Source organism: Mastigoproctus giganteus, chromosome 7 (genome assembly GCF_048544385.1).
Source record: "Mastigoproctus giganteus isolate SK-2022 chromosome 7, ASM4854438v1, whole genome shotgun sequence".
Classification (NCBI taxonomy): Eukaryota; Metazoa; Arthropoda; class Arachnida; order Uropygi; family Thelyphonidae; genus Mastigoproctus; species Mastigoproctus giganteus.
Genome location: NC_143581.1, coordinates 130,285,200 through 130,302,448, shown reverse-complemented (window position 1 = coordinate 130,302,448; position 17,249 = coordinate 130,285,200). Strand labels below are relative to the sequence as shown.

Genomic DNA, 17,249 nt, shown 5'->3' with positions numbered 1-17,249 from the left:
CTTTTTTTAGACAGTACTGCATTAGGACTACATTTAATCTATGAATGTCTTTTTTCCGTACAAATGCTAATCCTAAACAAGAAATAATTTATGCGCACGTACGAACATTCTCAAAAAGGACATAATCTCAAGGGAATTTACAGAATTAAATCAAAATTAACTGATTAATTTATTTCAGAAAAAAAATCTCTCATTTACAATTAGTTGTAAAATTAAAAAAATAAAAAAAAAAAAACTCCGCGCAATGTTTGCGATAAAACTTAATTCGTTTATTTAACTATGATTAAAAAAGCCAACACCCAGTATGTTCAAATGCCTAACCTAATTAAAGTGCGTGTAATGTTTCAGATTCTTCATTAGGTAACTGTTAGCCGGCCTTTACAACTAACAGATCTCGTAGCCAAGCTCTTCCGTGTTAAGGTTGGTAAGGACACAAGGAAGGTGGGCTGCGAGATCAGTTGGTTGCAAATGCCCGATGATAGTTCTCAAAAACAGAATCCGAAACGTCGCTTGCAAAGTTAACTGAATTATTTGAACGCTGACTTTAAAATTTAAGTTGTCTCGCATTCATCATTCGATGAATTAATTAATTTAAAACACTAACAGCTTATAATGGACTATTTTATAGTCTTGTCCACTATTTCTTGCATACATTGCTCGATGGAATAGAAATCCGTGGTAAAGTTAAAGACTGCATCCATCTTTATTAAAGTTGTAATGGCCATGCGGCATTCATTAGCTCTATTCTTCAGCAACGCTAATACAGTTTTAATAACAGTCAAAGACCTGTAATCGGCGTGATTAATCACTTTGTTTTCCCTTTTGACAGTAGCAGAGAACTAAATACACCGTGCACATATTGCAATACTGAAACTTATTTCGTTAGTTATTAAATCATACAACAATATTAAAGCGCTGTATTATCGCAATGTTTCACACTGAGTCTGGTTTAGACTGCGAATGTAATTAGTTGGGAAAACGTTGAGATTTTATGCATATTTAATATATGCTCGATCAGTAAGCAGTTTTCAACACCCCTGTTCTTGATAAAGGTTTAATATATTCATCCACGACTACTCTTGATTCTTAATTAAAACAAGAGTAGTCGTGAATGAATATGCAAACCGTCCTGACCAAATTCCTTTAGTAATTACGGTGACTCGTGCTTTATACTATACCTTGGTAATATAGTTACAAATAAGATTTTAGCGTATTTTCTCATAACTGAATTTATTTAATATAAACGGCTTTCCCATTCCTTGGGGTTGTACAGTATATATAATCACCGTCCTCCCCAGACCGCCTGGAAGAGATGTTACTGCGAAACCCATCAGCGACGTTAGGAACTTTTATGGGCCTCTTGTATACCGTGGCTGAGTTAGTCAGTCTTGTGAATTCCTCTGGCGGTGTGGCCCTCTTGGATTATAAACAGAAAATTTATTATTACTATTTCTGGCCATTTCACTGAATTCTGTGTCAGTGCAGTGCATCTTGGGGGGGGGGGTGAAATTCATAGGTCGCCCTACGTGAGACAGACGCATAATTCTGTCAGCCATTTTATTTCCATAATATATTTTCGAAAAAATATATTTTTTTTGTCATATTCTAATTAATTCAGCTTAGATAACTGTATACGAAGTGAATACCCATCCTAGGTCGAACACGGATCTAGGATAGGTATGAAAGTCCGTTACAGTTGCCGCTACCAGCAGTAAATCGACTGACATCTAAATAAATTTAAATTGCTTATATTTTTAATCTTTTCATAATACAATACTCGTATTTTATTTATTTTGTGTCAGATCAGGTCGAAGGTGGGACTCAGTTGAAGTTGATAATAGAATACGAAAATGGCGGCAAAGCTCTCTTCAAACCAATGAGGTGAGTTCATGTTTTATAAATAGCAGTTCATATAAATCAAAGTAGAGTAAACGCTAATTGCTGATAGAAACTAAGCCCGGTGTATATACAATGATTATATTAATTTTTATTTTATTTATTTATTAATTTTTAATAGTTATTACAAGCAGGGTAGTTACTGAAATATATATTTGTTTAGAAAAGTGAAGGTATCTCAGAAGAAACTTATAATTTTCAGAAATAAAAGCCAAATTTCGCTATTTTTTGGTGCATCGAATCATTTTTCTTTCATTTTTTCGGTCATCATTTTTCTTTAGTGAACCCATGATGTGACAAATTGTGAACCTTTTCCAAGACTCCATCTGCCCATGACGCCAATCGGGTTAAACTGCTTTGATTATATATTAATTAACTAGATTAGATCTTCGTTACATTTCCTGAATTCGACACGGGGTATAAACATGCCATGCATTAAATGGCATTATTCCTCTTTCGTGTATCTGTTGTTTGTTAAAACCAGTGTTGCCCTGTCATCGCTTGTAGGTTAAAAGCGTTGCACCGAACACCTGTGGGATACGTACCTTAGGGAACTCGTGAATTAGCAGAAATTAATCTTGACAAATATCATTTTCTTCTTCTTTCAGTTATTTGAAAGATAAATACTCCGATAGTCGATAAAATTTTACCTTATTTTATCGAAATAACTTCTATCAAAGTTAAAAGTTAATGATTTTTGTCTTTATCGGCGAGAGAAACAAAAAAGTAAACATTTTATTTGATGCTCATTAAATTTATTAAAAATAAAAAACATTCCGTAGTAAAAGTTCACGACTGTCATGTTTGCCGAACGATGTAGCCGAAAACATTTCGAGTTTTAATGATAAATCAATGACGAAAGAACGGCCATAAATGTTTCATTGCCTAATTATCGCCGAATGGCAATGACTTTGACATCACCGACATTTCACAAGCGACAGACTCTGCAGATGTCACGTTAACTTTGTCCATTGGGTAAGAAGAATCAGATAAGCTACATCAGCAGTAGCTGAGCGACGTCTCCTCACTTCAAATTGATTTTCATTACCACATCGCGCGTTTGTATCGCCCGCCTTTTGTGTCTACCCAAATTACTTCATCTCCCTTCTCCCCTGTCATTTCGGGCCTTTTCATTTCTCCTTCGGGTCTATTTTCTTAACATTACGTGCGTGCGAAACATCCGTGACGCTGTTTTTTGTCTAATAAATTACCAAATAAAAGCAGCGCGTGTGTTTTAAATCTTTGGGAACAAGAGAAAGTCAGGTCCTTATCTCTCCTCCTCCTCCTACCGAAATGGGATTTTGCCGGTGTTAATTCGATGCCGCCCTGCGATTTCTTTGTTCTAGAGTTCTTTATAGCTTATTGATGTAAATGCGCCTCCTTATCTCAGAAGGGAAATATGGCAGCTATCGGGACAGCGACCTTTTTATCAGTGATAACGGATTCGGAATTCTTCCACCATCCTAACCACACTTGTGATAAACGCCACAAGATGGATCTGGCGATGTCGCCGTGAACATTACGACATCATCCAGTTCAATGTATCGCCAGCAATGCAATTAACTTGGTCGATGGCTTTCTAAGGACATTGACTGCTGCGCTGACTCCTATTGGATACTTTGCAATAAATTACAACTGAGATGAAAGAAACATCTGTAACTATATCCGTGAAGATCTTCGCGAGGTTTTTCTCTAAATATAGATAACCTGATATGCAACCATTGCTTGAAGGAAAATTATGATCTCTTGATTTGCCTAATGCACCAGCTATTCACAGCTAAAATAGGGACCCATGCCATTGCATGATTCGCCTAGAGCGCCAGTTTCAGTCAGTCCAGGACGATCCTTAATTATGATACATGAATATATTGCGGCTACTAACAACAGAACAACAGTAAACACGGGCATATAATGTGGAATTGAGGGTTATTTTCAATGGCAAAATTTCTACAAAGGTGGACGTTTCCAGCATGATTTTCGAAATGAATTCGTGTAGAAAATCTCCAAAGAAATCGGGAAAAAATACAGGTCATTTAAACTGAGTGTGCTGTTTATTTGCAGCGTAGAACTGAGGCAATTTTTGGAAATTTCTTTGGCAATACGACATATATCTGAGGTATTTTATAGCAAACTTAGTTTGATTTTTGAAATGTAGACAAAGGAGGCTTTTTCCGCTTCATCCATTTTAATCTGGTCTAAGTTTATAGTTCTAAATTTACTTGAGATTTAAATAATTGGTAATGGGAAGGTAACAGATTTTCAGGAGGGGATCTGTGAAACCCCCTATATAAACAGTGGAAACTCGTACAGTCTTAGTAAATCTGTGGGTTTAAGTAAAGGCAGCAACGACGAAAATGAAGATCTTTTCTAATTTCGATATTTTAACTAAAGTGTGAAGTCGCGATCTATTAAATATCACGGGGTGAGGTTTGTGTAATAAATGTTCTGTCTCTCTCTCTCTTTCTTTGATTGTGTGGACGATTAATATGAGTTAACATAATTATACATTCTAAAATATTCTAAAATAAAAAAAGTCCTGAAATTCTGAAAAAAAAGGATCGGTGCTTCTATTCCAAATTTATAGCAATGTTTCTGTAGGGAGGCTGAGGTTAGTTATGGAATTGGAATTAAACCCAAAACCTTCCCGAGGACCAACTAACAAAATATGCGCTGAAAATCTGACGTCAATTTGATTTTTCGTTATCGAGTAATACCCAAATATGCTTCAATTTATGTAATTTTATCATATAAAATTATGATAATAATTTTAAATACATTTTACGGGGAGAAAAAATGTCGAATTTCTATAGTTCCCATTTTATAGCTCGACAATTTGTTTTATTAAAAGATCCAAATATAAAATTTCATGAAAATGTTCACTGGGAGTCGAGTTGTTACATGCGGACAGGCAGACAGACACGATAAGTGAACATAAATTTTTTAAAAAAATTGAAATCATAATTAAAACATTGTCAGTTATTACTTCAATTGTGTTTTTTTTTTTTTTTTTTTTTTTCAAACAAGTTGGCTTACATCTCAGGTGCGTTAGATTTTTGTCATTCTTAAATTAATTAAAATTTTTCTTCTCGTGTGATTAACAGAAGTAAAAAATAAATAGCTATCTTAATTAATTACTAATTAGTTAACTGAAAATATATAACGGTAACAGTTTTCACTTCACTTCACATATCTCACAACGCAATATTCACTGAACGTTTTGAAGTACTTTACTTATTCCCCCCTATATTTTTAATAAAAACTGAAATATAACATAAGATAAAGAACAGCAACATGTACCTCAGATCGCACTGTGCAGAACGTTTTTGTAATATACTTCACTTTACTCGTGGAAATAAGTAACCTGCATAAATATAATACGATTTATTTGCTTATTATATTAATCATGCTTCTGCCGTGGTTAATATAATAAGCAAATTGTAATAATTCATGATTTATATATATTAAACTGATAACAAGAAACGAGCTCATCCAAAAGCAATCACTTCATATGCGAGAACCGAGAACATTTCTTTTCTGCGCATCTACCATGTTGTCCACTCGTTCCTTCGATTCATCGCACTGCAACAAACATAACTGCTTCAACTACATTGTACATACAGTACATGAATAACTTATACAAAATATGTATCAAAAACCATCTCAGATAAAAGATTTCAGATCGATTGCACTCTCCTTGAACTTCTGGAAAAGATAAGCGTCTTATCCCCACAACCCCGACGCAGTCTCACTTTGCAGTGCCAATAGGTCCACAGTAACCAACCTTCTAGCAGCAAAAAGCGCCATTGTTGACACCTTTGAAACTAAATCTGGAATGGCAATAAAATATATGTAGATATCGAAGCCGCCTTTGAAGCTTCTTTAGCTCTATTCTTCTGCTACAAATGCTATAAATGGAGATCTACTGTCTTTCCTAACTGCACTAGTGATGAATTGGAGTGTCCACTTAACCATTCAATCGGGACCTTCACCCGAAAGATTACCACTGGCGACCCACAAGGTGGGGTGATCCTGTCCGCCTCCTATTCACTGCGATTCTGAACCCCTGCATATACCCTCGAATTGATTATTTAATATACCACTTCTTCTTAGGATTTATTCAACCTAACATCAAAATGTCATTCCTTTATTCTTTTTTTCGCTCTCCTCCATCTTCCCACTCTCCATCCACCAGTGCTCTTCTATTCAAAGCTGTTCTCACACCCTCTATCCACGTCGTCTTGGTCTTCCTCTAATTTTCTTTCTCCATGGCTCCTCTGGGCAGTCTGTCATCATCCATTCTATCCATTTTATCAATGATGTTTTTTGGACGCTCATTGTATTCCTTGTCAAGTTATTTCTAACTTTTTCAGTCCTAGACTCTCCAGCCGATCTTCGTCAAAAATCCATCTGAACAGCCAGTAGTTTATTTTGTTGCGTCTTTCATTTAAGGTCCACGACTGATATACACAATAAAATTCTTTGTAATATTTCATTATATATTTGATGTTTAGTTTTATTAATGATCATTTTATTCAATAACACAGAATTAAGCATTTCTATGACCTTTCTACCTTCACCCAGTCTTCTCTCAATTTCCTGTACAGATGATCCAGCCCGTCAGCTATTTACTAAAATACCAACGTCTGAGGACACATCTCTTATTACTTCAGGCATAAATGAAAACCTCCTAGCACTTGCCATTTTTCTGCAAAACTTCGGTCTACACCTCAATCCAGACAAATCAACCGTTATGCTATTCTCTCTGAAAAACCAATCTGCTCTTATTCAACTCACAATTGGAGGGTTGCCAATACCCACTGCCACCATTATAAAGACGTCAGGGTATATTTTGAACCTAAGCTAGGATTCGCCATCCACATTGAGGACCTGCTAACCATAGAGAAACAACCAACTCTATGGATCCACCATAGAGAAACAACCAGCAAATACATACTGACTTCAGTATATCCCACAATCCTGTATGCCGCAGAAATCTGGGCCCCAACATTTCACCCCCTGCAGAAGCCAATAGTCAGTTCCGCATATTGGACCTTGAAATGGATGACAACCAAAAACCACCTCCCCGCTCAGGCTAGGACCACACAGATGGCACAACAGCTGAACATCCCGAGGTTGCCAAACCTCATTACCATGAGGCGTACTACGATGGCGATAAAAATGCTAACTGATAACATAGATATTCATTTACGATAGATGTGAGTTGTACGTCCCTCCAGAGTCTTTGAGATCGAGTCCCCAAATCATTCTAAAACGGAACCGGCTGCACACGTGTGATTGATTCTTACCTGTTCAAGCACTTCCATGCGTACAAGCCTCCAAAAAACGGAAATTGATCTACAGAAACTAGTGCAGACATGAAACGCAGACAATTCCTCACTGAGTGAATCTTTCATCTCAAGACCAAGTAAATGTCTTCAAAAAGAAAAAAATTCTGTGCCAGAAATGATCATCCGAAGAGTTCTACGTAATTTTGTTCTACGTTTATAACTGAACTGCACATAATATATCTATATAACATCCTTTCATCATTATTATAACCCTGCCTCGAGAGAAAGATAATAATTTGTACGTATAAAAGTTATGCAAATATCCCCAATTAATATTAATCATTTCACCATCTAAGTGGAAAGCTCCTGGCCCTGCTATCGTGATGAGCATATAGTAGTAATGCACTGTAACCAGCATTTACTAGTAATAGAGATATTTATTTATTTATTTTGTTTTTTGATAATGCAAACGCACCAATGTTACCTCATATTTTTTCAGACAGTTCTGTGCAGAGAAGTCATATAACTATATATACATAACGAATAACTCACAGGGAAGGAAGAGAGGGACTCGCGTCGAAGGAAGTAGGAAATCATCTCGAGACAGATTCGACTGAAGATGACTTTAGAAATTTGGGTGTGGGTTTGTTTCCAGTCATCGATGGGAAATAAACGCACCCCCAAACGGATAACAAACGGCAATGCATCGTGCCGAGTACGCTGGCACAGAGTATAGAGACATTTTTCTGGCCATGAATGTATTTATAATTGTTTGCTGTCCAAATCTGGTCATCAGGTTGTGTTTGCTTGCGATATTCGTCATCTCCAAGATCCAATTTAAGGATGCGATACGAAATTGCAATAGCGGTTTACATATTCTCTCTCTCTCTCTCTCTCTCTCTCTCTCTCTCTCTCTCTCTCTCTCTCTCTGCGTATTCTGTCATATTTTTAAATTCAGGAGTTCCATTTAAAGAATGGTACCTCAATAATTCAAACCCTTCGGAAGGAATACGATGCGAAAATCTACACAATAAAGCGCAGATTAAGTGCCGTGTGCACCATGAACAAACTGCTTCGAAAGCTGAAGGCCAAGTGACAATGATGCAACTAACACAAGCAAAATAGGAAATTCTGGATAGTCTCCTATAACGTGACGTTGTAACTCGAAACTCGAAAGCGGTTATTCAAATGTTCGCATTCAGAACAATAAATTCAAATACGCAAAAGTCAACTTAGTACTTCGCTTGCGCGCACAAGTGCACCGACGATTCCTTATGGGTTAGCTTACAGCGTACTTTTAAGAACGCAGTTGAACTTTTATCGATCACATTAAACATCGAAGAGAGCAAAAGTCACAAAAGCGAAAAACAAGTGAAATATTAGAAGGAGTATACAACGACGAGAAACTGCAGAACACATAATTCCATTTACATCTGCGTGAAATAACCATCTACGCGCACTATCTAATTACAGGGTTGTTTCTGAAGCTTTTTTAAACCATGCCCCGTTCAAACGTTACTAATTATGACTGTCCTCAGTCTCACAAAACTACGGGATACGAGAGATGTTGCATGTGTCCCTCATAACTTACAGTTCACTTAAGACAATTCGCGCAATGAAATGTCATTGATATAGAATCAAACATCATATGTACAAAAGATGATTGCATTAAGTTAAGTTACCGGTGAAACAAGTAATAATTAATCAATTAGAGAATAGAAAAATAATAAAACACATAATAATAATAAACTACAATAATTAGATCAGAGCTAGTCACTTTATAGTTTAAGAGAAGAGGCAAACTTGTGGATGGAGTTCATCAGTGATGGGAAGTTGTCAAAGAAGTCAATGAGAGAGTCATTTGCTGATTTTCAGATTCTGTTCAGTGGACTGAACTTCATAAAGTCCGTGGTGGCAGAGTCAAGGCGAAACGGTATAAGGTTCCTGACTTGTCTACAAGGAGCATTGAAGTTGATTTTGCTAAGGATATCAGATGCTTCATAAGTTCCAGTGATTACTTTGGCTAGAAGGGTGATGTCAGCAGTAACTCTTCTAGAGCACAGAGGCCTCAGATGAAAGTAATCACACAGCGATTCATAATACACTGAGTGATAGAATAGAGGATTGCGGTACGTAAGGTAACGGACAAAGTTTTTTTGGACTGCTTCAATTTTGTTAGTTAAAGTCTTTGTGTGAGGATTCCAGATGGGTGAACTGAATTGTTCAGTTCACCCATCTGGGTGAACTGAACAATTCAATTCACCCATAAAGATAACCGCATATCTGTAGTTTTTGAACTTGTATGTATTCCGTTTGATGAATCCCAGTGTTTTGAATGCTTTACTGGTGATTTTAAGGACATGAGCATCGAATTTAGCACTGCTGGAGAAAATCCCCAAGTCGTTAACTTGGTCACACCTTTCGATGAACACAGAGTGAATACTATACTCCGTATTTATTAGTTGTGGAGATCTGCCGGATGAGAAAGAGATTACTTTGCACTTCGAGGGGTTAGCAGACAAGCCATTCAGAGATAGCCACAGAGAGAATTTATTGAGAGCACATTGAAGCTGTTGAGAATCGGTAATCTCCTCCACTGCTGAGTAGATCTTTAGATCATCTGCATAGAGAGCAACCTGAACATTGGAGGTGTAGATGAAAGAACGAAGATCATTTACGAAAACAATGAAGAGAAGAGGACCTAAGGGGGAGCCTTGTGGTACTCCACTTAGTGGTATAAAACAGTCTGAGTTCACTTGATTGATGATAACGCTCAAGGAACGATGCGTAATATAGCTGCGTAGCCATGAGAGTAAAGGGTCACGGATACCATATAGCTTAAGTTTTTCCAGAAGTTGTTCGTGCGGGACTTTATCAAATGCCTTAGATATGTCTGTGTAGACTGCATCAACTTGAAGGTGGTTATCAAGAGCTTCAGAGGTGTATTGCCAGAAAGGAAGTAAATTTGTGACTACTGACTTGTCACTGCAGAAACCATGTTGATTCTGATCAATGAAAGGCCTGAAGAATTCGAAGAGATGTTTGTGTACTGCTGTGTCGAAGAGTTTAGCCAGGCTGTTTTGCAAGGTTATGGGTCTGTAATCAGTTACATCATTTTTATCACCTTTTTTGAAAATAGGAACTATATTGACCTGCTTAAAGTGCTTAGGATACTTCCCCAGCCTGAGAGACAAGTTTAAGATCCGCAGTATGAGGGGTTTTAAGGTAGTGACAGTCATTTTCACTGTTACTACCTGGAATGTCATCTGGGCCTCTAGCATAGTCATGCTTTTTAATGCCGAATTTAAATCTTCATCAGTGATAAAGAGGTTAATAAGGATATCATCTTTGACACGTGTGAAGTCAGGAAATGAGGCAGGTCTCAATGTATCATTTGTTTGAATTCTGGAAAAATGTTTGGCAAACTCTTGAGCAATACTGAATTCGTCCGATAAGAGAATTCCATCTGCGTTATGGAATTGTAACTTTCTACTGGTTATATTCTTATGCTTCATGTAATTCCAGAATGGTTTGATATCTCTGTGAGTAAGCAGACTATCCTGAACTGACTCTGTATACATATTGTAAGATTTTAATATGAGCGTTTTCACTTCTTTGCGGAGTTGGCTGAATATTTCATAGTATTGACTGTCCCTAATTGCTTATACTTGTTTCTATAGAATTCTTTGGATTTAATTTTATGTATTAATTTGCTGTTATACCAGTGCTGGTAGGTAGAGCGTGCGGTCAGATGGGATTGAGGAACAATGTCAGATATAACTGAGTGGACACGATTGATCAGGTTGCTGGTGAGCACATCGATGTCATCCAAAGCGTCAGAAAGCTGCTTGTCAACGTTGCTGAGAGTTAGGTTGAGCAGAGGCCAGTTAGACATTCTGAAATTGAATCGTGGAGAACGGGAGCTGCATTTGAAGTTATGAGGTCACAGTGATGTCAAAAGTAATTGGAGAATGATCCAAGTGAAATATAGGGTTGTCATTGTCAACATCTATATGAGTAGAGGAGAATATTAGGTCAAGGTAGGCATTTTCTCTGGTTGGAAAATTGCAAATTTGTTCAAGACCATAGCTGTGAAGCATATTAAAGAGAGCCTTAGTCTGCAGTGATGAAGAAGATGGAGTTACTTCTTACGTGGAAAAGTAATATTTTGTTTTCAAAGAGTTGCAGAATTGCGCTTCAAGTTCCAATTCCTTGAAACCTCTGTGAAGTAATTATTCAATAAAGCTCTTCATTCCCTTAAAGAGCACACACGTGGTATTGTATTGTATTATACAGGTTTTTTTTTATGAGTGGGGAAGAGGAATGAAATTTCACCCGGAATTTCTATCATGGCGTGTTTTGTTATGGGCATTCTTCTCGACATACCCGTTTTCTCACATGTACATAACTTTTCAACTAGCCAACGTTGACTCAATTATTTCCCACAGTTGTTGCAAACTGAACTGATGCAGGGGGTTCCTCCTACCTCATCCCACGGGTGCTCAATTATACACAGTGTAAAAAAAAAAAACATTATGGAAATCCTAAATGTCTCGAAACTTTATTAGACATGTTAGACAGACAGCGGTTCTCGACTACACAAATTGTCTGTCCAACATGTGCTCAATTGGATTGAGATCGGATGATGGGGATCACCAATGCAGCAGGCTGAGTTCATTCTCTTGTTCTTGGAACCAATTCTGTCTAATTCTGGCCTTGTGATATGGAACACTATCCAGCTGGAAGAACCGTTTCGCAAATGGATATACTGCAGCCATGAAGGGATGCTTCTGGCAGGAAGCAATTTCCAGATAAACTGTGGCATCCAAATATCACTCCACTGGTTTCAAGGGGTCCAGTGTGAAAATACTCCAGCTAATTCGCATTGTCTCAAAAGTACATCCCTGCTTTTGGGTCAAACAAGATAATTCATCAGGATAAAGACACATCAATTAGCCGCAGGTTCCAAGACGGTTTAATCTTCCAGACGAACTCGAGCCCTTTTTCAGAATAATAAGAAAAAAAGCTGCATATACGCGAACAAGTACATGAGAATGTATAGCGCATACGAGTACAGTACACGAGGTTTTTAAATGATGAAGTAGCTTCGCTATTGTTCTTGCTCGAACTTTAAACACGCGAAAATGTTCTCATTACTTGTATCAGATAAATCACTTACATAGACATATTCTCTATTTTAAAGAACAGCCAGAATCACAAAGATTATTTCTTACGGTTAATATATTACTCCAAGATAACAGAACTTAAACGTTGTTTAGTTTTATAGGTAACTGCTTACTTATTAAGTTGTACCAACAATAATAAGAAATAAAGATATAAAAATATAAATCAGTGGTAATAAAAATAGAACTTTAAGTCGTGATTTTGCAGCTCTCTTTAATGGCTCTCGTTAACTAGGCTTGTGCTCCGCATGGCCCAGCAAGATAATGGGGAAAGTTTTTCATTTAAGATATTGTTACAAAGTAATGCCTGTCTAAATATTGTTCGATTATCCTTGAGAAAAATTTCTAAAATGGAACATTTTGAATGCGCAATCGTAATTCTTTCTTCTGCGCATTAATATTGTCATATAAACATTGAACAGATTTTTATTATTGATTGCGTAACAGCAAAGTAGCAATCATGTTCGTATGCATTTAGGTATGCGCGTGCGCATGTGTATTTAGGTATGCGCGTGCGCATTTCCTCTGCTTTTAAATGCAACGAAGTCCTCCCGATTTTTAACCACAGGAAGCGAAACTTGATCATCGCGATCATTAACCAATATCTATTATTAATGTCATGGTGAAAAATTCTGAGACTGCTATTTGCAGAAGGATTTTTTTTTATCGGTTAATTCATAAATTTCAGTTTAATTTTATAGCTTGGATTTATAGATTCAGATTTGGCTCTGTTTTCTTATTTATTCGTGAAATTTATATGATATTTATTCATGGACTTTGGGTCATCAGATCAGCTGTATGTTTAGATATCACCCATATTTTTGATTCTTTGTATCCAGCGATCTTAAATAATAAATTGCCATCTTATGAATTGTCTCCACCTTAATGAAACTGTACTGTTAACTTATTTCGGTGGTTTGCCAAAGTTGTGAGCCAGAGCACTTCTTCCTTTTCACTTATTTTTTTTCCTGTTGTCCCTCAAGGTTCCTCTTTGGGACCTCTTTTATTTATTATTTACCTTAATGATTTAACAACATCTCAATCAGCCAATGTTCATTGACAGTTATTTTCCGATGATTTGAAAATTTCTCAAGTGATTCACCCTTTGCCTGATGGCCAGATAATTCAGTCTTCTCTAGAAGATATCTCCATTTATCTCCAAAGGAATTTTTGAACCAGTCTGCTTAGCTCACATTTCCCGAGGAACCGCAAGATAAGCAGACTATCTTAGCCGATTGTATTATTTGATGATTCTGTTTCAAGTGAAATCATTGAAGCGCTCAACCAATTTAAAGATCTGGGTGTTGTTGTTTGTTATGATTTTCTCCATCATCCCGTATAAATTTATCGTTTCTGAGCATCCAGGTTACTGAGATTAATTAAAGGGGTGAGTCCGTTATTTTTATGCCACACAGTGGTGCGTTTAGATCAGTTGGGGTAGCCTAAGGCACTGTGGGATTTTTGGGGTCCTTACTGCTAAAAAACATTATTCTCTCTGCGCTCAGTTTCGTTTACCTCTTCTCTGAGTTCTCGGAAAAATGACTCGCGTGGCTTTTATTTTATTTATAATCTGTGAATAATTTTATCGATTAGCCCACTCTCCTGTTCTTGACTCCTGTTTTAGTTTCACTGTTCCTTTCCTCTCTTTCGAACTAATAAATTTTCTTCTTCTTCTCGTACTTTATAAGTCCTAGACCTTCAATGAATCTGGATTAATAAGTACCAAATGGATATTTTTATTAATAAAAGTGTGTTTAATTAATCATTTGGTATGTTTTTTTTACTCATTTAATCAATTTAATTTATTTTAAGCGTGCTTTGATATTGGCTTTTGAATGAGGTGGTTTTATGTTTTAGAATTATGTAATTGATATTATCTTCATGCTTGACTACCATTAGATTAGGTTATTTGTTATTTGGCTTCAACTGTGATATATAGCTGTGATTTGTAACTTATATATATATACACGTTTGTATCTTTGTACTCAATTTTTTTTCACTAATCTGTACAAACAGAAAATTGAACTCTGAAAAGGATCATATTTCAGTTGTTGAATGCTGTCCAACCAAAAGTCAATGTATGTCACTATACGATCCGAACATAGAAAGAAATTAAATTGAATTTAAAATCGTGCCATTGCTACTACCACCCGGTGAGACAATGAATTAAAATTATTGGATAACATTTTTGGAATTACCCTTTTTCAAACAGAGAGAAGCAATGATAATTTCAAAACTGTTCTCATTAGTGGTTCATTCACTTTTCCGATTTTTAAACACAAAATTCTTGTACATAAAATTCCCACCATTATTCGAATTCAATTATCATTATTAATTAACAGATCAACATGATTTAATGGATAGAAAAACGTACTGTGGAACTAAGCCAGTTCGATTTAAAATATGTGTAACGTTTTGATATGAGAGAGAGAGAGAGAGAGAGAGAAAATCTTTATTGTACACTACAGATACCATAATGTGCCCGCCACGGCCAGGGGCTTGACAATGATATAGGGTAATATAAAAATATGTACAGTATAACAAAAAGATAACATAACATTAAATTAACTTAAAAATGTAGCATTAACCATTCAATAGATATGAGTCAAAAAACTTAGGCCAAACTAAAAATTTTAATGCTTTTTAGACTCACCTCAAATTCCTTCCACTCTGCCAATTGAAAGTCGCTGTTCTGGACAAATAACTGAAAGTATTGAAAATACATATGAAATATGTGCGTTCCTTGCTGTACTTATTAAAAGTTTAAGAAGCATAAAAAAATATTTTTTTTTTGTTCTGCTATTGCGCGTAGTTTTCAACTTAAAGTTTGGATAAGGGAGCTTTGATATTATGGTTAAAAAAGTGATGGGATGTGCAAAATGAAGAGGAAGCTAACAAGTATTAATATAGTAAAAAAATAAATAAAAACGAAAACTTCCTTCGTATCTAAAAAAAAGGAGCAGAACTGAAACACATTTATCCATTAAGCTCGTTTACACTTCTCGAACCACGGATGGGTGGATATGCGACTCGCTGTTCGATCAGTGTTCGTAGTGGCGAACTAGAAATCTTCAATATGGCGCACTGCACGACAGTTGGGTAAATATTTTCTGCAGCGGCTGCGAAGTTTTATTACTTTCTTAAGGGATGTTGTCAGCGTCGTAAAATGTACCAGCTGAGATGTGCTAAATAATAGGTTCTCCATCGGGGCACTCGCTTCTTTCAGAGCCGTCCATTTCCTTCAAAAAAGCGTCAACAATTTGCCACCTGCTTTAAATTCTTTTTCTTTCCTCCGGCCTTCCCAAGTGAGAAGATTAAAAGGATTACGCCCTTTTCTGGCCTGACAGTTTCGTTTCTCTGTTGGTAGTGTGATTGCTCCTAATGTTTGACAATCATCTAAGCCCCGTCAACAAAGAGCTTGTCTGGCCTCAAGAGGAGACGGAGGATTTCGCAGTAACTCACACACACACACACACACACACACACACACGCACACACTCTCGTGCGCATGAAAGAAGGCATCGCTTCTATTCATAGTTTAATTGGCATTACATGCACTATCGATTTTGGTTAGCGTAGCTTGCCACTAAGCCCTTAACGGGTGCGCGAATAATTCTTGCACGTATCCTGAAAAGTGCACGAGTTCCAAAATTCCAAAGACGTGTATTTTTTGAAGAATCTACTTTTAAATGTGCTATCCAAGCTGGGTATCTAACATGAAGTGCGGATCCGATAACCTTCGTTGATTCGATAACGAAAATTTGAATGATTTGTCACTTCTACAAAGATGCACCATCCCTGTCCAACTATTTAGGGCATTCATGATGTAAGAGCTTATGTAGGATGCCACCAGGACGTTAGACTCCATCGTGGCAGGCTGTGATGTTAAAGAACTCTGTAAAACGGCCAGAAATGTGTTATGTTATATCCATGCACCTACACAGTTTTTATTCTTAAACGTATAAGATAGTTTGCTTGGTGATAAAAGTTCATTTAAAAATTCTTGGTGGTTCGCCGACTATAGATTCGTATTAATTCTAAAGGCATCGCATATTTCGAAATTTGTTCCTAAACATACAACTTTCGTATTTCGAACTCATGTAACTCGAGGATTACTTCTACAATAGTTTATAATATATATTTCTGTTGGATCTTTCATAGAAGTTGTTTCATTTTGCTCTAAATATTCCTTTGGAGTACTATTATTCCACAGTACTTCTCATAGAGTCAATTAATCTGCCTTGTTCTGAAGAAGAAACTAAAAACATATTTTGAATATAATTGATCGCAGCTCTGTACGCATATAAATAGATAAATGTAATTTAATTTATCCCTTTTATGACCGGTCGACTGAAACAGTAATCGTTAGTGTTTCTTTCTTTGATAACATTGCAAATACTGTATTTGCATTTTTGTAATTTTTTTTGACACTCACCACTACTCCTAATTATTGCGAAACATTTCTTGTAACCGTTTAGGTTTCCCAGGGACAAAGAGACTCTGCCAGACCACTTTTATTTTGTGGATTATGAGAGACACAACAGTGAAATAGCAGCATTCCATCTAGACAGGTAAGTTGCTATCATAAATCCATTTTTAGTTCGATGTTTATTGGAAAGGCGCAGAGAAATTAGAACTTGTCCTGATTCTGTTCTGCTTAGGGTTAGGGGAGATGTTCCCAAACTTTTATAACTTGCACCCTCTTTAAAATATTTCAAAAATTTCACGCCCCCTTTCCAGAACAAGTGCAAATAAACAAATTTGACATAAAATTTAGCTATGAATATACTTTTATAAATTGATATGTGCTTCGATACATTGAATCTCACAGATTGAAATGAAATTAATGGAATAAAATGATCGGAGAAAAATTAATGAAATA

The 17,249-nt window shown here is 36.4% G+C and overlaps 1 protein-coding gene across 1 annotated transcript in view; it reads left to right on the top strand.

The window, feature by feature from the left end:
• LOC150083199 (extracellular serine/threonine protein CG31145) overlaps nt 1-17,249 on the top strand; it is a 197,429-nt gene that overhangs the window by 159,010 nt on the left and 21,170 nt on the right. Inside the window, exons 5-6 of the mRNA XM_090377902.1 lie at nt 1,803-1,881; nt 16,846-16,938. Of these exons, the coding sequence (XP_090234028.1) occupies nt 1,803-1,881; nt 16,846-16,938 (172 nt within the window). The remainder of the gene's footprint in view (nt 1-1,802; nt 1,882-16,845; nt 16,939-17,249) is intronic.